The sequence below is a fragment of the Hippichthys cyanospilos genome, chromosome 6 (assembly GCF_059441005.1).
Source record: "Hippichthys cyanospilos isolate Australia breed blue-spotted pipefish chromosome 6, RoL_Hcya_1.0, whole genome shotgun sequence".
Taxonomy (NCBI): Eukaryota; Metazoa; Chordata; class Actinopteri; order Syngnathiformes; family Syngnathidae; genus Hippichthys; species Hippichthys cyanospilos.
In genome coordinates this window covers 18,879,297-18,901,060 of record NC_142374.1, presented here as the reverse complement: position 1 = coordinate 18,901,060, position 21,764 = coordinate 18,879,297, and the positions used below count along the sequence as shown (strand labels likewise).

Sequence of the window (21,764 nt, the reverse complement as noted above, 5' to 3'; positions counted from 1 at the left end):
TTCTTCAGTCTCCATTTGTATGACAGGAGATTGCCCCCTAGTGTCTGGTGAAAAACAAACAACATACAGATAAGCTGCACCCTAAAATGCAAGGTTCAAAAAGTGGGAAAAAAGTACAATTTCCAACAATGATTCTGGGGCAGCAAGTGTGATATGATAGCGGGCAAATTACAATCCACAAGGCTCGAAATAAGCTACGCAAAGCTGTTTCAGATATAAAGTTTGAACTTTGCACCTAATGTAAATACATTGAATCGCTAAACTGAGAATTGAGCTCCCGTCGATGTTCCAAAATGCTTGATGAACAACGTATTATTTCTCGTTCCTAATCGGTGAAACATATGGAACGATCATCAAGGTTTGGACCGCTGTCGGAGAAATTATGTAGGTCACATTCTTAGGAAGACTTCGATAACTTGACGTGAAACAAGTCCTCGAGTCATGCGTCGTCAGAGCCGTTGTCCCGTTCAAATTAGTTTATCGTTCTCTTTTATCTCAACTTATTGCCATCACGTTACATAGTTACCAACACGATCGAATACACCGCCGTTAAAATATTTTTCAATTGCTGATTAACTTGGAATGGAATGGAATTGGCTCAACTCACCGCTCCGTGAGGCGTTCAAAAAGCTTCTGCCATTCTTGCTTCTTCTTTTGAAATTTGCATCTCCGTCCTCTTGCAAGCAGGTTTATCTCCTACGCACACCCATACATGCAACCACCCACTGTGTTTTTTTTAAGTAGCGTCTGACTAAAACAAATAATTCAGAAAACGTCAATGAAATTAAGACTCAAAGGCATTTGAAGCAGAATTTATATCAATATTTAATGCACAGAAGGGATTTAAACATACCAAAAATCCAGTATGTAAACAGAGATTTGAGGTCAGGGGAGGCATTGCCGACATTTCCAATATGAAGGGTGAGAAATTAAAAAAGAAAGAAAATTGTAATGTCAATCTCTTCATCGTTAAATATCAGTCTAGTGAGCCTTTGATCCATTTAGGTTTTTGCTTCTGAGTTTAGCCAAAGAGAACTACTGTCACAACTAAGCTAGTTTTCTCCAAAAACGGACTGCTTAAAATTATTGGCTAATGTTCAAGAGAGCTGGTTCTTATTATTGAACGTTCGGTTAGGCTACAGGTGATTATTATTATTTTTTTTTTTTTTTGCGAACGCACCACTCGGATCTTCTCTGGATTAAAAAAAAAAAGGGGGCGAGGGATTGTTTTGATATTTTGGTCTGAAGCTCGAATGACTGATGACCACATTACAGAACCTTCTCATGTCCTAGTACTGCCTTCTGCTCTCCAAACCAAGTCATTACAGTTGCATGGACACCTCTGGCCCAGAAGAACAAAAAACAAAAACAATGCAGCTAACAACATGCATTGAAAAAACAAAACACAGCACGCACACAATTAATATTGCAGTCTGGCATTTTTAACGCTCTCGAAAACAGAATAATCCAGTGTGGTATTGCTACCTATTTGACACTTAAAATAAGTGAACGAGTAGCAAAAGCAATTTCCCAAGTCGCTCCCACAAACAATTGTGTCTCTTTGAGTGCAAGGAGGTCAGGTAGCTCCGGTAGAATAGACATAGATCACTTCCTCTAGAAAGGGTATAAAATTGGTGTTAAGGGGGAAAAACGCCTAACAGTACGGCACAGGCTTCAAAGTAATCATCAAAATTGATGTCAGCTGCTCAACAATCTCTGTTGTTTCCGACTCAACACCCTGCTAAAAAGTCTCAGACCAGCTATATGAAAAGAATGACTGAGCCATGCCACCCTGCAAAAAAAACGATGCAATTGAATGATGGTGCAGAGGAATGTTTGAACAGATATGCGTAAGGCAACTAATTTTTGTTGAGGGCCATATTATAGTTACAGATTCACATGGAGGTCTATTAAACTGTGAAACCGTATACTGTAAATGTTTGACCTGTTCCTCATTATATATACAGTACACAGCAAATTGATGGATAACTAATTCTGAACTCAAGGATAACTGTTCAACTTTTGTTCAGTTACTATAAAAAATGGGATGTCATTTTGGTCCAGATTTTTTTTTTTTTAATGGAAGTCGACATTCGGCACGCCGAGAGTTCATCGCCTGTGAAATAAGGTTTTGCAGAAAGAGCGAGCCTATAATGCCGTATTCAATTCATAACTCTTTTCTCCTTGCAAAGTTTGTATTTGTTTCTCCCTCTCTTCTTCTCCCTCCGTTTTCTCTTTGAACGCATTCAACAAATCCCAGGACCGAGGAATCAGCCGGTGAGAGAATCCCAGCTGGACCAAACGGGACACGGCCACAATGACCGCCAGGGTAATAAACGCAATCAGGGTCCGAAAAGGAAAGTACTGCTTGATGATTCCGTTCTCCTCCCGCCAGCCCGGGTAGAGTAGCGCGGGAGGTAAGTCGAGCGCGGGCTCGCCGCTCAGCAATCGGAGCGACATACCTACCGCGTAGCCAGTGAAGGCACCGTAGGAATTGGCGGAGCGGACGTGCACCACGCAGGCCAGCTGCGGGGTGACTATGCAGTAGAGCACGTCGGTAGCCAGCAGCCACAGGGCAAGGATGCTGCTCTGATTAAAGGCCAGACCGGTTCCGGCCAGACCCACCAGCAGCACACTAATCTTAATCACCCACATCAGTTCCCTCTCCGACGCCTGAAAAACACACGAAAGCCGTCGAGGAAAAATCGTCTCCAATCCAATCGAGATCAAACACGCACCCGCTTTCTCAGAATCGTCTTGTAGATGTTTTGTGTGATCATGGACGCCGACGACAGCAATATTGAGTCCATGGACGACATGACCGCTGCCGCTACGGCGCCGGTGCCCAACACCGACACCCAGGTGGGTGTGACGTATGACAACGCCAATGCCAGGACGTTTCCCGCCTCGCCGCGCTCATAAGGTGGCGGGAGACCGTATTCCGTCTGGTTCCAGTCTTGGAGAGGAGATATGGACGCACGCACAGAGACAGAGGGGACAAAAAGTACGAGGTCCAATTATTTAGCGCGCTTAGTTTATTCAAAAAGTGTACCAGTGCCAAAAGTGTACCAGTTTATTTTATAGTATAATAATAATGTGCTTTTTTTTTTTTTTTTTTTTTTTTTTTTTTACAAAAACTTGCTTTGTTTCGCGCCTTGTCTCCATATAAATTACTTCAAAATTGGTGCATGTACACCATATAAAATTTTCAAACAGGGTGTTATAAAAATTTTAATTGAGAAAAAAAAAAACAACTGGAACGCAGAGGTTATTTTTTTTACCCCAAAAATAAAGACTCACAATTTATGCACTGTATATATAAGGCGCACAGTCAGCTTTTGAGAAAATTGAAGATTTTTAGGTATGCCTTATAGTGCGGAAAATGCAGCATTGAACTAATTTGTCTGTACTATGTGTACTGCATTAATCCTGAGTTCATCATTCATTTCCTTGGCGTTCCTTCCTCCATTGCACAAACTGCATGCATGTAGCGTGGACAAAGAAGTTGAAACATTGTGTATCTGTGATGGTTGCAGCATCCTACGTGTATTCAAGTGTTACAGGACGTGTCTTTACCTACAGATACTGAGACCGCTCCAACGATCACCGAAGGGATTCCTACAAGAAAAACAACACCGGCAGCAGCAAAGCAGGTGACCTGAGCCTTGGATGAGGAAGCCGCTGCAAGAATCCTCTGGTGTAAAGACTGGTATGCCAGTCCCCCTAATGCCTGCGTCATACACAAGTTCATCGAGTGCATTAGTTAGGCATCTGTCTACGGAATGATATCAAGTACACTACAGCTAAATATACATGCGCCTGTCCTGGAGCTCAGTTTACACTTGTGCTGTAAAGCGAATAAAGTTGAACGTGGAAACAAACATTTCCGTTAGCTGGAGGGCGGGACTTTACGTGTCCACAGGCGCAAAAGAACAAAAAACTGGCGGGAATTACCGTATTTTCTGCACTATAAGGCGCACCGGATTATAAGGCGCACCCTCAATTAATGACATATTTTAAAACTTTTTCAATCACAATATAGTCATACTCAATATAATAATAATGCGTGACAATCATAAGTAAATCATAAGTAATAACAATAACTCAAATAATAACTCTAAACTCTCAATAGCATAATAACTCAATGTCAATATGAAGGAAGAACACAAAAGCTTACTTTATCACTTCATTCCCCATCTACCAATCCCAATCTCAATATTGATCCACATATAAGGCGCACTTGATTATAAGGCGCACCATCAGCTTTTTAAAAAAATTAAGGCTTTTAGGTGCGCCTTATAGAGCGGTAAATATGGTAGTTCAGTTGGCTGCCCAAAATACTTCAGAAGATTGTGATTACAGTTTACGGGCAGAGGTAAGCAGTTCATCAGTGCTGACAGACTGTCCATCGCTCCGTCACGGACGGATTGACATTTTGTTGACGGGTCATCAAATGGCGAAAACATATTGAAAACAATAGACTAATCATGACAGAATAGATTGAATACGTTATTTTAATCTGTCGTTATAACCATCACCATCTGTTTCACCTGCCACTTTCGGGAATGGTTTGACACCTCACTCTTTTAAATCTTCCAAAATTCAAAGAAATATTTAAACTACCGTAAAATTCCTTGACAACAAAACCTGCATTTGCAAAAATACCACCCCCTATGTGAAAAAAAAATCCATGCATTGAAGCTTTTGCCACTTTTTTACTTACTCTTACTTACGAAAGAACCCCCCCCCCCCCCCCCATTGCATAATACAAAATATTTTTTGAAATTGACTAAGGTAAAAACATGCCTGCTTGGTTTATACTTGATGCGCCAGCATGCGCTTTGCAGCGCTTTATAGCGGCTCAGTCATGCGATATTCTCCCATACTATAGGTGGCATTGCATAATACAAAATATTTTTTGAAATTGACTAAGGTAAAAACATGCCTGCTTGGTTTATACTTGATGCGCCAGCATGCGCTTTGCAGCGCTTTATAGCGGCTCAGTCATGCGATATTCTCCCATACTATAGGTGGCAGTAAATGAATTCTACAGCTTAACAGAGGTAGAGAATCCTCCTCGATTCAAACAATCTAAACAGACTCCTCATGTCTTCCTACGTGGCGCTCGCCAGGAGTTGTTCACAGTATTTACATCACGCTATTACTTTTCAGAGAATCATAAAGGTGTTAGTACCGGCGAACTTCCCTAAGTAATAGTTTGTCTGCAATGTTGTCCTTTCGTAAAGAAATTCCGGAAGATACGCGTAGCGAAAAATCTGGCCCGCGTAGACTCAACGACATTGGTTGCCGAAATAACGTCATTTTCAATGTCAAAACCAGCGGACGCGTCAAGTTTAAATAAGCTTAACACTTGAAGACAGGATAAAAGTAATAAACAGGAAAGATGGATGAAAAAAAGTGAAAGACAATATGCAAGAAATTGATGCAAGTATAAAAATGAAGGCTTATTATAAATTTGGCAATTTCTTTCTTTTTTCAATATCGGATGGTTATGTTTTTAACTTTAACCAGATTTTAGATTGCACATGTTTTTGACATTTACATCTGAGACACATATAAAGTGAAAAGTCCCCCGTTGTGAAAAATTTCTCAGATTTTCTAAAGTGAAAAGTCCCCCGTTGTGAAAAATTTCTGAGATTTTCTCAAGTGAAAAGTCCCCCGTTGTGAAAAATTTCTGGAGGCAAACATGATTTTGTTCCACTGTAATCATATAATAAAGCAAAATATCTAACCAAAAGGAGAAAGTCATCTATCCATTTTCCTGATTCCTCTAGCGTCACCTCTCCAATCCAGGAGTATATGCTCGACTGGTTGAGATGCGCCGTTTGCACCGAGTCGGACACCACTGGACTGAGAATCATAAACGGAACGCAGATCCACTAAAGCACAAAACAAACACAAGTTAGTCGTATTGAGAACAAACTTTTTCAACGCCCGCTTTGTCTTTCCGCATAAAAGCGACTGCAATCACATGACCTTCGCACCCATCCTTGAGAGCTCACCAGACTGATAAATATGAAGGAGAGTTGGATGATGTCGGTGTACGCAACGGCGTACAGGCCTCCTAAAAAAGTATAAATGATGGAGATGGCCGCAGAAATCAGGATGGAGACGACAGATGACAGGCCAAGGATGATACTCATCGTTCCCCCTTGAAGTGGCGGGTGACGTTCAATGAAGAAAGAAAATCAAACAAAAGAAAAACACACATTTGCACAATACAAACATAGATCAGAGCCACCTTCAAAAATCACATATTGCAATTCAGTTACTGACCTAAAGCAGCAAGGATGCAGGCAACCCACAAAATATCGCTCATCAAAGCAGGAATTAATATTGCTGTGGTGAAAAATTGGCCGTAGCGATTCTGAAACGGGTCCAACATGGTCACGTAGCGTTCGGATCTCATTTGCTTGGCAAAAAACAATCCTCCTTGAAATACAAAAAACAAAAAACGTGTGTGTGCCGTGAACTCTTTTGATAATGTTAACTCGTTTGATCATTTCCACTTGAATGAAAAGCCTTGAGTTATTTAATCTTCCAAGTTCAACCGGGGTAAAAAAAAATGACATCTTTTACCTGCGGGGTTCAATTACAAGTTTTGGTTTCAACATGTTCAAAATTTGTTTGCGATAAGAAAACATCAGAATCTCATAACTGTGGCGCAGACGATCAAAACAAGATTTAGTTATAGTTCGGCCTGGGGAAAAAAAAAAAAAACGCTCGCAACAACCATTGAAATGTACAATCGATAACTTGTTTGACCTATTAAACTAACACAAATTTGTAATGTTAATTGATTATTAACATAATTACATGAATCATTTTGTGTAACAGTGTCACAAAAACCGGTTTGAACCGGATTTTTTTTTGTCACACAATTTAAAACTAGGCTGTGCGTTGATCCTTTTCCACTGAAATATATCGATACACAGCAAAGCTTAATCTAAAAATTCACAGTACTAACACATTTATTCAAATGTAATAAAAACGACAACAACAAAAAATGTATCGCGTCTTTGGCGGGGAGATGCACGCCGCTAATCCTGTGACGACTTTATCAAAAAACGATTTTCCATTTGAATACTCACCTAAAAGAAAATTCAAAACAAAGGCGAAATATGGCGTTATATTTGTGCCACAATTACGCACGCGCGGAAAAAAAAATTGAGCGGAGAAAATCAAACTGAGCGAGCGAAAACAGATTTTGAGAGCAAGAAAAAAACTATTGAGCGCGTAATGATAAGAGTTTGAGCGCGCGCCGATGGAGTTTGAACACAGAAAAAGAAATTGCTCGCTCAAAATTCCTCTTTGCTCGCTCGGGATAGCCCTCTCTCGCTCAACGTCTCGCTCTCGCTCGCGATACTCCTCTCTCCCTCGCTCAACATCGCGTTTGCTCAACATCGAGCTCTCGCTCGCTCGAGTCGTCCTCTGCGCTCGCTCAGTTCTGTTCACGCGTTACGTTTGTGCCACAAAACCAGCCAATCAGAGCTTGTAAAAGCACTTTGATTGACACAGCTTAGTATCCAATGAGATTGCTTGTACGCTATCCGTTGACGCACTCTCGTTTGCCCTGTGTTCACCCGAAAAGGGCAAACGAGTGTGCGTCAACACGGACGTGGGCTGGAGAATTACTTTTAATATTATTATTATTACTGTATTGTATCATTTGACAGAAATACCTTGTTAGTTTTTGTACTTAAATAATATAAGCCCACCCCTCCCGCCTACGTCGATGTGACGCACTCTCGTTTGCTCGTTCCGGGTGAACGCAACAAGCAATCTCATTGGATACAAAGCTGTCAATCAATGTGCTTTTACAAGCTCTGATTGGCTGGTTTTGTGGCACAAACGTAACGCGTGAACAGAACTGAGCGAGCGCAGAGGACGACTCGAGCGAGCGAGAGCTCGATGTTGAGCAAACGCGATGTTGAGCGAGGGAGGGAGGAGTATCGCGAGCGAGAGCGAGATGTTGAGCGGGAGAATGCTATTGCGAGCGAGCAAAAAGGAATTTTGAGCGAGCAATTTCTTTTTCTGTGTTCAAACTCCATCGGCGCGCGCTCAAACTCTTATCATTACGCGCTCAATAGTTTTTTTCTTGCTCTCAAAATCTGTTTTCGCTCGCTCAGTTTGATTTTCTCCGCTCAATTTTTTTTTCCGCGCGTGCGTAATTGTGGCACAAATATAACGCCATAATTAACTTCTTTATTATTATTCGTCCGCTGTGACCTGACAGAACCTGATGCGTTCACGGGCCGTCACGCCAAGTGGAAAATTCAGACACATGGCGCTATGATTCAGATTTAGACACCTCTTGTCGCAATCAAAAAATTTAAAGACCCCCTTACACACACACACACATTTTATATATATATATATATATATATATATATATATATATATATATATATATATATATATATATATATATATATATTTTTTTTTTTTTTTTTTTTTGCTGGTACTTGCAGGAACCCTCCGACAATCTCACATACCTTCACGTGCCTTCACATTTCCCTAGGGGTACTAATTTCCCCATTTGAGACCTGAAATCAAGTAAAAAGAAAAAAAAAAACCACAGTCGGAACAGTTTTACAGCAAAGTGAGCGTAGAACTCACCAGATTGACAAATATGAAGGACAACTGGATGACATCAGCGTACGCAACTGCGTACAGGCCTCCTAAAACTATGTAGATGATAGAAACAGTCACGGAGAACAGAATGGAAGTTGTTGATGATAGATCAAGGGTGATGCTCTTTGTTGACCCTGGAAATAAAAGGAAAAATGACATCAAATTAAATGGGTCTATGAATGGTTGTTGGTCTCTGTCTGCCCTGGGTTCAGGGTGTCCCCCCGCCAACTGCCGAAGCCAGCTGGGATAGGCACCAGCAAGCTTGCGACCCTTGTGAGGATAAGCGACTCTAAAACATTTTCCACTGCACGCATTAAAAAAATTCACCACATAATGCGTCTAAATTTACTGTGATATCATTGTTTTAATAACATACACCATGTGTTTTTATTTATGTTTTTGTAAAATTCATCCAAAATTGAAGTAAAAAAAAGGGGGGTGGGGGTCGACTTGTGCACGAGGTCGACTTGTACACGGAGAAAAGACACTATGTGAGAACCGCAGGTGTAATTGTAAAACTATATAGAGTACATGAACTCACCACGACATCAAAGTTTAAAGAGTCATGCAGGGCCATTTCCTATACATTGGGAAACTGGCCTCAACCGTTCTTATTCTGTGAATTATTAATATTTTACACTAAATGCTAATGTACTTTGGTACAAGCATTTTAGGTTTAATGGGTTTATCATTCAAAATGAAAAGAACAACAAAAAAAATGAGGCGAGGCTTCCAATAAAAATGTTTTGACCTTTTATCTTTTATACATGTACTAGTGAATAAAAACTTGGAGTGCTTCCAGCATCATAAAGTCATCATTTTCAGTGAAGTCATTTTCAACGAGCTCTGGTGAACTTTTAGCAGGCGCAGGGAATTCCGAGTGGAACTCAAACCCGCCGTTGACAAATTCTATCATATTTTTCTATTCAGGAAGGCTCGTGAGGATCTATTACCATTTTAATCAAGAAAGTGCAATTTCCTCTTTGGGGTTGGAACATGCATGCAGCCATTCGTCCTAACCGATTGTGCTCACAGGGGTCGTGGAGGTCAGTAAGATGGGTACGCCCTGATCTGGCTGACAGCCAATCACAGGACACACAAAGATGAACAAACATTCATACTCTCTAACACTGCCAGGGGCAATTTGGAGTGTTTAATATGCTTACCATTCTTATCTTTGGACCCACGCAGGCATGGGGAGAACATGCAAACTCCACATCTCACTGACGACTGCACTGTGAGGCAGAGGGTGTTATCCGGTCTGTTTCGGCCATCCGAGCCGCCGGTGATGAAACAATTAAATTGGAGCAAAATGATCTAATATTTACTGTATATTTCTATAAAAAGTTTTTACGAGAACAAATTTACATTTATTCCAACATAGACTTGAAAAAAACGAATGCATTTCCTGACGACGCCCAAGTGATATAAAAGTTCCGACAGGAACGCCTCGCAAAATTACAGTCATGCCGCACAGACGTTAATCCAAAATAGCTTTTTTTTTAATAAATAAAAAGTGTTAAAGTATTACATCAATGAGGGGTTCTAGAAACATGAGTTATTTCGTGTGACTAAACCAAGGTGCCCAGATGTCCGAGTTTTAAAAAAACAGCCACGTTTTGAGCCTTGTGTCCAGAGTCCGAATTATTTACATACGATGTGTCCTGTTGTCCTCTTTTATTTTTTTATTTGGGATTTAGGTACTTCTATTCCATACTGGTTGCAGTATTTCTATTTAAAAATTTTGGGGGGAGTTTATAAGTTAAACCAGCAAACAAGTGCTTTGAAACTGGTCGAAAAGAAAATGAGTTTCGTTTGTTCGATTGTTGAGTGAACGTTGCTATGTTTCTCCGTGTTGAACTTCATGCTTAGCAAAACGATACCGTTTACAGCCACTAGAGTGTGCAAACATACTTTGATAGTTAGCGATACTACTTAATGAGGTTGAGTATAGTGTTTCCTGTATGTTTATTTAATTTAATGGTACAGTATACACAAAGGGGCAAAAAAATATATATTTTAAAACCTACGTATTAATTGCAATTAATGAAGACATTGCCGAGACTATACAAAATATTAACTCTTTAAAGTAGCAAAATTACACCAAGCATGGCTTTATTTCATTAAAAGGCTACGCAAAACACACAGTTGAAGTTTTTTGTTTGTTTGTTTGTTTATATTGTAGCTCTTACGGTGTGTTCCCACAAGGACTGTAATAAAACTTGTGAACTATAAGTTGGAGGGACCAGCTTTATTTCAACCGGGGATGCTACAGCGGCCTAATGTTAGCAACATTATTATTTCCTGCACAGTGGAAGGAAGAGGACCTCAGACATTTGGCCAGATATTACTCTATCAAACTTTAGTTTCATATACCGTACATACTGGGTGTACAAGTCACCACCGTCAACAGTATACTTCTTCTGACTTGGAATGGCTAGCTTGATTTGGCATTTGGTGCACGAAACGTGTACCGACGTCATTTTAAGGACGGCTTACTGTATTGTTTACGTTTGTATCCTTATCCTTAGGAGGAACATATTTCCGGTCCGCTCTATAATTACACACGCTACATCTGATGAACTCCGTTGGATCGTCCGGGTTTTCCCTCGGTAAGGAGATGCAGTCGCCTTCCGATTTGAGGCGATTGAGAATCAGGAGGCCCTCCTTGGCCGGGTCACCCGTGCACAGGATCCAGTGGTTGTTGGTCATTTCTGCTTTGTGGCTGTCCAAGAAGGTATGGGCGATCACCTCAAATTCATTGCCGTATGGGGTCCTGCAGGGGGGGGGGGGGGGGGGGGGGGGGACAAGAAGGGAACCCAGAAATTGAACGGGGACTCTAAAAAATTGCACTCTTGATGTTAATGAAACCACATTTAATCAATTAGAATAGAAGTGGTCTTGGTACCGAAAAAGGGTGGAAATAAATACAGTTTTTTTCCGACTACAAGCCGCAGCTTTTTTCTCATGATTTGAGCCCTGCGGCTTATAGTCCAGTGCGGCTTAGTTGTGTTTTTTTTTAACCACTAGGAGGCGATCCACCAGTTACGCAAATGTGTGCATCTGTTGAAGGTGTCAATTGATGGAAATGCTATGAAATAATCAATCAATGGCTTTGCTCCAGGAGTTTTACAAATAAATATAGCATTAAAAATTAAAAAAATATGCATACATTTAACCAGATCTTAATAATTAATGATGATAACACTTGTGCATAGTGAAGAGCAAATATGCAAGGGATTACAGTACCCGAGGATGATATGTTCCATGACTGCAAGCGCCTGGTGCGTCTTGCAATGGCGGATAATCACGCTGACGTTGGCCTGTGAGACCAGAAAACAAAAGCCAACCACGTTAAGATGCATGCTACCAATGCAGTGGGCCGAGGGTGAGATATGTAACTTCTGTGTGTGTGTGTGTGTGTGTGTGTGTGTGCGGGGGGGAGGGGGGGGCAACTCACAGGTACAGGAAGACCCTCATGCTCGAGTCTCTCCTGAGGGTCATAGTGGACTATCTTCCACCAGGATTGGAAGGTCTCGTTTGCCTCCAAGCTGACCTCCTGGAGACGAGACCTCAGAGCGCACTTCCCGAATGTTTGCACTTCACTCGTCAGGTACATCTGAAATTAAAATGTGTACATTTTAAAAATGAAAAAGTTATACTGTGTACAGTTAACTTACAGTAAAGTTCAATATACATATACCCCCAAAAATTTAGTTATTTTCTGAGACGTGTAAGTGTATGTAAGATCTCAGAACATATAGTGACTATAAAAACTCACAATAAAGCCCCAAAAATGTATATTATTACGTCAACGCTATTTAAAAAAAAAAATACATATATTCTTAGGTCTATTCATCTGTAAATATATTACGGCGGGCAGACATGTTTCATCGCCATCTTTGTGCTACCGATACCAAAGAAAAACTTCAAACTTGCAGTGTTGTTTCTGAGACACCATCATGGCGCGCGCTTCAAAATTGTTGCATTCTACCCGTTCGCCGTTAGATGGCAGTAAATTCTAACCACTGTCTTTTTTTTGGGTATTGGGTTCACTTACTCCGCCAGCGAAGCCGTTTGTCGTTTTCAGGGCAAAACTTTGCTCATAATGCACAGTTGCTCCTTCAGGTGTGCCGTCCACACTGTCATCACACCAAAAGTATTACAAGATTCCACTAATGCGATACAAGTGAGCGTGTGTGTGTACCTTGTAATAACAAATGCTGTGCGCGCACATGGCTGAAGGCTTCTCATTGCACTGACTCCACATGGACCTTTGATGCCAGGAGGAGTCTTGGACACGTGGTCAATGTAGGCGTTGATGCCCAGTGCTAAACACTCACCCTGTTCCCCCAAGTTCACCAACATCACAACATCTCCAAAGTGCACTGCACCATCCGTGGTCACGCTCAGTTTCACCTGTACACACGCGGACGTCATCATTTTCATCTTCACCATCGTCATTACTCATGTTGAGGCGCTATTGAGATTTATATGCATGTTGGTACCGGACTGAGGATGTTGTGCTTGAGAAAGTCCACTCTCTGGGCAATTAGTTCCCCCTTTTCTCTTTTACGCATGTACGCGTTCCTCACATGCTGCAGAAGAAAAACACATTCATAGTTCAATTGTAGTTGCCTCATAAACAAATACATAGACGGGAGTAAAGGTAAATTGATATTTTATATTATGGATGTATAGATGCACAGTATAGACAAATGTAGTTAGATGTATAGCTGTATAGATAGATGTATAGATCGACAGATGTATATAGGTAGATAGATGTATAGATAGATGTATGTATAGATGTATAGATGTATAGATAGATGTATAGATGTATAGATGTATAGATGTATAGATGTATAGATAGATAGATAGATAGATAGATAGATAGATAGATAGATAGATAGATAGATAGATAGATAGATAGATATAGATAGATAGATAAAGTACTGTACGTAACTGAGAGGGAAACGTGCTGTTTTTGTCACCATTTTGGTTCGTAAAATACTGACCGAGATCGTAGCTATTGATTTAAAGATAGCTAAATTTAGCTGAAACACTCAACACAACTGTCAACACAAACCTCTTCCAAGACCCGCTCTTCGTTCCAGTTTCCAATTTTCACGTTCGTGCGGTAAGTTTTAAATTCGGGCATTGAGGTCATTTTGTTCGCCATGTTGCCGTTCGTTTGGAAGCAAATATCAAGGTATGCTAAGCCGGTGCGACGGTTTCTATGGCAACGTGTATCCAACCCAAGTTAACACAGAGCGCCACTAGAGGGCACTAAAAATCAGACGTAACCCAAGCGATGATCTTCACGCATGCGTATAAAGAGCGTGTCATCCTTTGTCGGAAAAATTACGTCACTGCAGTGTCGGTTGAGGCGTGGTGTGACGTCAGGGCGTCTCTTCTAGCGTTAATGTTGTTATCCAATGCAATACAATCATCATTCGAAAAAGTTGGACATCGCGAGGCATCTCGTTTCCCAACATTGCATTTCCAGTAGGTTTTGTTTGTGTGTGTGTGTGTGTTCCGTGGATGACATTTTGGTGTGGGTTACTGCAAGACTTTTGTGCCTAAGAGCTATAAAAAAGAATTAAAACTGAGTTGAAGTGTTTTTTATTTAAGCTTCACTAATATGTTACTTCATATCAGGTCATGGCTTATCCTTCAGCGTTCTTTTAAAAATAATAATCTGTTTCAGCACTGTGCATCTCGGAAGTATTCACAGCTGTTCTCCTTTTCCACATTTAAGGAACAGTCTTCATTCAAAAATTCAAATTTCATTCCATCCACAAAACATTAATTTTCTTCTTGGCCACTAGAGAACGTAAATGAGTATTTTATGTTGTTGTAACGTGTTGTGTGTAAAATCCAGTGACACTTTTAACTAGTTTGTTCCTTAACTAGTCAATTCACTCGTAAATTAAGTTTTCCTCATTGAACTGAATTAAAATCCCGTTAATCTCCTTCCCTCCACCTCAAACTTGAAAAATATATAAATCATATAAACGATAATAAAGGAGAATGTGAGAAATAACAGGCCGTATGCATTTGACTGTTTGCTCTCCTTGTCCACGTGGCAAAGGTATTAAAATACTTCATATGCAAAACTAATAAATAAATAGGGGTATTTATAAAGTCAAGGTACCACTAGAAATAGTGCTGTGACCAACTACGAGAAAATGTGGAAAAACTGAATTATGATGAATACTTTCCGGATGCACTGTCATTTCTATACAGTCTAGGGATATTTTGTCCAATTCACTATTCCTATCCCGTCAGTGGCCGTTGGCCTGACCCCGGACTCCCACACCGTTTTTGTGACACCGCTTATGATTTCTCTCTTCCTCGCTGTCATCCTCCTCTTCATCACTCCTGTCGTCCCCTTCCAGCTGCACGCGCCCCCGAAAAAGAAAATTAAACACACATCTCAAAATGATGCTGGCATGACGGAAAACATTGCAGCCAAGCTAAACGCACCTTGCTGAAGAGACACTTGAAGAGCATTTTTGATATGAGGATGGCCCAATAGAAGTGCAGCATCTGGAGCACCAGCAGCATGACGTTGAAGAAATAGTAGCCGAAAAACGCAGGGTAGAACTCTAGCGGATACACCCACGTGCAATGGATCACCCTGCGAACAATCACGAATTTACGACTGCTTCATGTTTCATGAAACAAGGAGTAAATTACAACATTTTTCCTTTTGATTGGAATACTGTATTTCAAGCTGCCCGTTTTCACAATTTGGACCTTGACGGAGAGCTGAGAGCGGAAAAAGCTATCACTAGTTATCACTTTAAAAAAAATAAATAAAAAAATCAAGAAACCGCAGCAATGACAAAATGCGCTGATTGTTGACACCACACAAGATGTGATACCAACAGGGGGCGACAAAGAAGTAAGAGTAGTTATTGAAGAGAGAGTTGAAATAATGACAATGGGTTTGAATTTGATGTCCACTTCAAATCTTTCTTTCTCTCAAATCTCTTTACTTCAACTCATATGTTACAAGTAATTTTACGGATGTCATAATGTAGAACTTTTATACCGTGATATGGGCTTTGTGCAGTTTCTACCACTAGGTGTCAGTAATGCCTTAGGTATTCTGCCCGTTTCAACGCGTTTGCCCCATACACATTATGAGAACGAAAAAAAAAACATCTTATTTGACGCTGTAAGCAGGCTTCCTACTTTCATATGATAATAAAATGTTGTCTCTTCAACGCAATGAACTGCACATACTCACCAGAAAGGAAAAATCACAAGTCTGGTCAGCATGAAAAGGAAGGTGAAGACCACAAACATGGCGTTAGCTGTCTTATGCCATTTAGCATAATTGAGTACTTTTGCACCCTGCAAAAATAATAAAGTAAAAAATGAAAACACAAAAAAAGAAGATTTTGCAAGCAATTTTGTAATTCCAACATAAAAAAATTATCATATTTTTCTGTGTTTTTTCGTTTTATTTTGCCACATTTGTATCTCGCAAGATGAGTGAGCAGACCTCGAGCAGGATGTCGGACGAGTCGTGGAGAGCCATTACGATGGTGCCCACTCGGATGTAGTTGGAGATCCAGGAGAACGCCAGCAGGGTCAGCGTGGCGATGTGGTGGATCACCTGCTCTTTAAAGTCCTGCACCAGCCAAAAAGAAATCAAACCAACATTTGAAAACCTGATCTAAATTAAACACTGTAATTATAAGAAATAAACAGGTTTAATAAAGTAGCGTTAAAGTGTACCGAAATAAAATCTTGCACATGTACCTTTAAGGTGCTAGTTAGTGATGTCATTATTTGGTTGAGTCCTATTGGCCATTTTGTGTGGGAACCTGCGATCGATCATTCTGTCTATCTGTGAGTATCTATTTGTGAGTATCTATTTGTGAGTATCTATCTGTGAGTATCTATGAGTATCCATCCATCCATCCATCCATCCATCCATCCATCCATCCATCCATCCATCCATCCACGTTGAAAAACTCAAGTTGGGGCATTTGTAAGTCAAGGTATCGTGTAAGAAAATGAAACTTTAGAAGTAGTTTTCCGAATCATCTGATTGGTCGAACGATGGATGATTAACATTGACAACGCATTGAAATGTACACACTTGCCTTGCGCTTGACATCGAAGGTGAGGCTGAGGAGCAGCGAAAGGTAGAAGCCCATTTCCAGGAAGTAATACCAATACTGGGATGGTAGCAAGGACTGCACACACGCACAGGCTCTTATTTGACATTTTATGTCCTTTAAGTTCATCTTACGTCAAAACTCTCACCTGCTTAGGAAAGCCTACCCAAACCTCCTTCAGAGTATAAAACCACGGTTTCTAAAATCAAGAGCATGAACAATCGGCGTGAGAACATCCCAAAACAAAACAATGAGCGATAAAAGCGAAGGCGAAAAAAACAAAACAAAAACAATCACTTACATCATGGAGGGCGACAATGCCGCCAACAAAAGCAAACAAATAGAATACACATCTCCAGCTGTTGAAATATGAAAAAAAAAAAGATATGTAAGAAATAAATAGCATTTTGGGACATTTTGTGACTGAACACACACACACACACACACACCTGGCCTCACAGAATCTCTTGCGAAGACCCGGGCGCTGGTGGTTCCGCCTCCTCCTGAACCAAAGTTGAACTCTTCGCTCGGTCCAGCTGGTTTTCTTACACAGAGCCCTCACGTCCGCCTGACACACACGTTCACAATCAGACTCTCTCAAAAACAAATCATCATGGCAATTGCAGGTCCAATCACAGGTATTCATAGTTTTTCTCTTTTATTTCAAGTGTTTGCATCAAGGGATTGGAAAAATGCCTAGTAACAAATGAAACACTAAAGTGAAAGTAATCCGATACTTTAAATGAAGTCTAAGTCAAGGCATAAAAAACCAAACCCTTGTGCAGTATTTGGACCATTTTGGGTCATTTTCTTTGACATAAATCTCGTGGTATTTTAGCCAAGGGATGCCCACTCCTGGTAGTGTGTTAACTAATTAATCGTGCCATACCCATGGAGACTTAAATCAAGCATGTTAGGGACCCCTTAAAGGGACAGCGTGTAAGATTTCATGAAACCAACAGTATGTGTTAAATATAATCATAGGTCTAGTTATCATTAAATTATATTACATGGGGGGTGGCACTTCTCCGGAGGCGGCCATGTTTGTTATGGTAAATGCAGCACTTCCTGCTGTCTCTGTTGAAATCTTACACACTGTCCCTTTAAATCAGGGGTGTCAAACTTTTTATGTCACGGGCCATTTTGTAGCTACAATTTTGCTCCTTGGGCCGATATGATGAGGAAACCAAGTCAAATTTAAATCACCTCATAATATTATTACAGTTCACAACAAATTGATGACTCAGTAGTTTTGAAATCAGAAATAAAGCATAACAATTTGTTGATTTATTGTTGAGGTTCCTATAGCAAAACAAAACAAAAAAATTGCAAAATCTCCAACATTATTATTTATTATACATGACAAGTTAAAAATTTGGCACTCAGTTAAGCAAGGGTCACGGAAATTTACAAGTTTTACTTTCGCGGGCCACCTAAAATGACGTGGCGGAACGGATTTGGCGCCCAGGCCTTGAGTTTGACACCTGCACCTTAAATAAATTCATTTATATATGTGCATCTTGTATTAGTTTACCTGTGATGGAACGTGCGCTTGAGTGCAGAAGAAATTTTCCAAGATGGCGTTTTGTTCTACAGTGCGACGTAGTCTGTCTTTGACGCCGCAAATATCAGCCAGCGGTGCGGCCACTAACCTGCACATTGTCAGACCAACACTTTAAGCCATCAATATTTATTTTATATACTATCATCTTATTACCATGCAATAAAGTTAGCTTCTCAACACAGTAGCCGAACTACATGGACAAATTACAGTAATAATGAAATACTACTACTAATACTAATAATAATACAATCCAGATAATACGATAACAATAACAAGGTTGCATTTTTGCTCACCTCTCAAAAAGGAATCTGACCAAGAGGAGACAGAGTGCGATTGGCAGCGCGTCATACAGCTGGGAGGCTTTGGCATAGACTCGCCCGTCGACGTCCTCCAGGTCCGTCCATGACACGTTCACGGGCAGCCACAAACGCTCCCACCACAGCCACTCGGCGACTGTGTGCAACATGCTGTTGGCAAACGCGACACCTTAGCAACATTGTTGCACTGCAGAACACAGTTTTATCAGGCCAAGTACCCACTAGCCAGCGCAAAGCATTTTGGATGAAAAAAAGTGCCTTTTATGTCTCATTTATTAACACTTGTTTCCCTGCCCATTTCAGACACTCATTTACTAATGTGTACTGTCTAATCGGTTCCCTAAATTTACTAATCTGTACCCACAGTTTATTATCTGTACCCTCGATTTGTTAATCTATACCCTCAGTTTACTAATCTGTACCATGCAGTAAATTTAACTAATTTGTAGCCTCAATTTACTAATATGTACCCCCAATTGCCAAAAATGTAACCCCAATTTACAAATCTGCAAACTCATTTTATCAATCTGTACCATTTGTTTGCACCTTACATAAATCTAAATCCATAATATTTTGCACTATCATCCTCATATGTATAGTATAGTTACTTTCACTCCATAATATGCTCAGAATGTAAGTATTCATTTATTAGTGTCTCATTATTACTGTCCTTATTGCTCTATTACTGTTCTTGTTTTTTTTTTGGCCTACTTTATTATTTGCTCGATTATGCAATGTAGTCTGCTTGGGAAGTGAACAGAATTTCATTGTGTAGCATCACTATGTATATGACAATAAAACTAGAGAATTTTGGATGTACTCTGTTAACTAATGTGTACTCTCAATGTACTCATCTGTTCCCGCAGTTTACTGATCTGCACCCCCATTTTACTAATCCGTAACCACATTTTATTAATAAATACAATCAGGTTACTAATCTCTACCATCAATTTACTAGTCATCTGTTCCCTCGATTTACATTATACGAATGTTTAGTCAATTTACTCATCTGTACTCTCAATTTAATAATATGCATCTTCACTTAACTGATCTGTACTCTCAATTTACTAATCTGTCATTCACTTTACTTATCTGCCACCTCAATTTACTTATACGTACTTCCAATTTCCTAATACTTATGTACCATCAATTTTTGAAATTGTATCCTCAGTTCAGTAACGGGTACACTCAATTTATTAATATGTACAGTCAATTTACTCATGTATACACTCAGTTAGGTAATTTGCTTGCGTTCAGTAGTAATCACGGCCGTAACCGCGGATCTGTGATGAGTAAATTGAGGGAAACAGATTAGCAAACAATATACAGTGTATATTTTTTGGTCATTGTAGTTCCGTATCGTAACCGATTCCTTAAAGTAACCAAATTACTTAATATTTTTTTGCTACCAAATACGACATTTTATACCTTTTTTTTGGGAGAGGGGGGTTATTTTTATTCAAGTCACGAAATACCAAGGCGGAAAATAATTAACAAAATGATCTTAAGCGCACTTTCCAGATGGAAAGATTAGAAAGAAGTAAAGTCCTCGGACTCTCGTGGACTCTGCCCATAAGTTGTCGATAAAACATGAGGACAGTTCGTCGGCAGAAATGACTAATATTTGCCTGCGCCATGTCGCCGATTCAGACAGTGAAACGCACGTATGTTGTCGTTAAACAAGAAGCCGTTGAGTCAGTTCGTCAGCATGGCCATGCACTATTTTCAATAGCTGCGGGCAATGTTTTCTTTTCTTTTTTTTTCTGGGCGAGTTCGAACAGAAGAAAGGAAGGACATTGGAGAAGGTGTGCACTTGCGTGTGGTTCAACAGCATGCAAAGTATTTACATAAGAAAAAAAGGACAGATGAAAAAGTTGAGGCCAATTCGCACACTCACCTTGTGGCTTTTCAAGGCAGCTGTATAAGCAGTTTGGCAGGCATGTAGTCCTCTTACTGTACATACACGTTGTTAGATCCCTTCTAACAGCCTTGTTTCTGAAGACACCTTCATGCAAAACCAATATTGACTCACTCTCGATCACTCCCTTCATTAGTTTGTTGTGTGCGTGAGAGAAAGAGAGGGAGGGCAAAAAGAAAGAGACAGCTCACCTGGGTGGAAAACTTGTAACTAGTGCCCTCCCCTTTTGCTCTGTTTCGTTGACCTTACTCAGTTAAATCAACAACAAATTGGGATTTGAATTCATCATACATGCCAAGTTCTGCTCCTGCACTCTCACCTGTAGGAATTCCCTCTGGAATGCTGGGAAAACCCCCCCCACAAAGGCCTCCATTCACTGGAAGAGGAGGAGGAGTCTATGGGAAGCTTTGGAGCAGAAACAGGAACAGGAACTTTCCCATTGGGAGTCACTAAAGAGACGGCCAGGTTAGTATCAAAGTTCAGGTACAAATGAAGTGCTGGGAGGATCCTATTATTGGCAAACTGCAATTCCAGAGAATTGAGGGCAACTTACCTGGTTAATAATGATCATAAACACGGTCATAACCAATACATAAACACATATGAGTGAAGACTGTAATTGAGCGGAGGACCTTCGGAAACAGACACAAATGCTTTATAGCATGGTGCAGGGGTGGCAAAACCATTTTAGCTAAGGGGCAGCATGGAGGAGAATCAAGTGGGCTGGACTTGTAAAATAAAGGTATATCATTTCAAAACCATTAGTGTTTCTCATAATGTATGTAGATTTCCAATTCTGGTTCCAATTCTAAATATATTGTCGTTAAAAATACTTATGTGTGTGTGTATGTATTATATATATATATATATATATATATATATATATATATATATATATATATATATATATATATATATATATATATATATATAATATATATATATATATATATATATATATATATATATATATATATATATATATATATATATATATTCTTTGAAATGTTCTATGATCTTTTCTCCATTTGTTTACAAAGATGATACACTAAGTACAAAATAAAACATTCATCCAGTGGAAGGAAACTGCGCCAATAAAAATATGTGGTAACAACATTTCTGATCCACAATCACCAGTAGATGGCATTGTTCCTCTATTTTAGATATGAAGCTGT

The 21,764-nt window shown here is 39.9% G+C and overlaps 3 protein-coding genes across 4 annotated transcripts; all 3 read right to left on the bottom strand.

Annotated features, from left to right (window-relative positions):
- Nucleotides 1–800: 800 nt before the first annotated feature.
- Nucleotides 801–7,471, bottom strand: LOC148422606 (high-affinity choline transporter 1-like). Its single transcript, XM_088418352.1, has 7 exons — nt 7,113–7,471; nt 6,298–6,453; nt 6,024–6,172; nt 5,754–5,900; nt 3,577–3,730; nt 2,739–2,956; nt 801–2,673 (listed from the first exon to the last, which is right to left on the bottom strand). Exons 1-7 carry the CDS (start codon nt 7,423–7,425, stop codon nt 2,149–2,151), a joined length of 1,662 nt encoding a protein of 553 aa, XP_088274478.1. The 5' UTR covers nt 7,426–7,471; the 3' UTR covers nt 801–2,148.
- A 3,414-nt stretch (nt 7,472–10,885) lies between these two features.
- On the bottom strand, nt 10,886–13,921 carry cfap161 (cilia and flagella associated protein 161). Its single transcript, XM_088417492.1, has 7 exons — nt 13,742–13,921; nt 13,164–13,253; nt 12,863–13,074; nt 12,716–12,797; nt 12,116–12,274; nt 11,905–11,978; nt 10,886–11,431 (listed from the first exon to the last, which is right to left on the bottom strand). Exons 1-7 carry the CDS (start codon nt 13,832–13,834, stop codon nt 11,140–11,142), a joined length of 1,002 nt encoding a protein of 333 aa, XP_088273618.1. The 5' UTR covers nt 13,835–13,921; the 3' UTR covers nt 10,886–11,139.
- A 340-nt stretch (nt 13,922–14,261) lies between these two features.
- Nucleotides 14,262–21,256, bottom strand: cers3b (ceramide synthase 3b). Of its 2 annotated transcripts, XM_088416949.1 has the most exons (12): nt 20,781–21,256; nt 20,569–20,676; nt 18,648–18,821; nt 18,325–18,442; nt 17,240–17,358; nt 17,092–17,149; nt 16,939–16,989; nt 16,776–16,868; nt 16,169–16,297; nt 15,911–16,017; nt 15,142–15,295; nt 14,262–15,053 (listed from the first exon to the last, which is right to left on the bottom strand). In XM_088416949.1, exons 3-12 carry the CDS (start codon nt 18,818–18,820, stop codon nt 14,940–14,942), a joined length of 1,116 nt encoding a protein of 371 aa, XP_088273075.1. In that variant the 5' UTR covers nt 18,821; nt 20,569–20,676; nt 20,781–21,256; the 3' UTR covers nt 14,262–14,939. The 2 variants fall into 2 exon arrangements, with proteins under 2 accessions (XP_088273075.1, XP_088273074.1); XM_088416948.1 differs by having other exon boundaries at nt 20,569–21,255.
- Between the last annotated feature and the right edge of the window lie 508 nt (nt 21,257–21,764).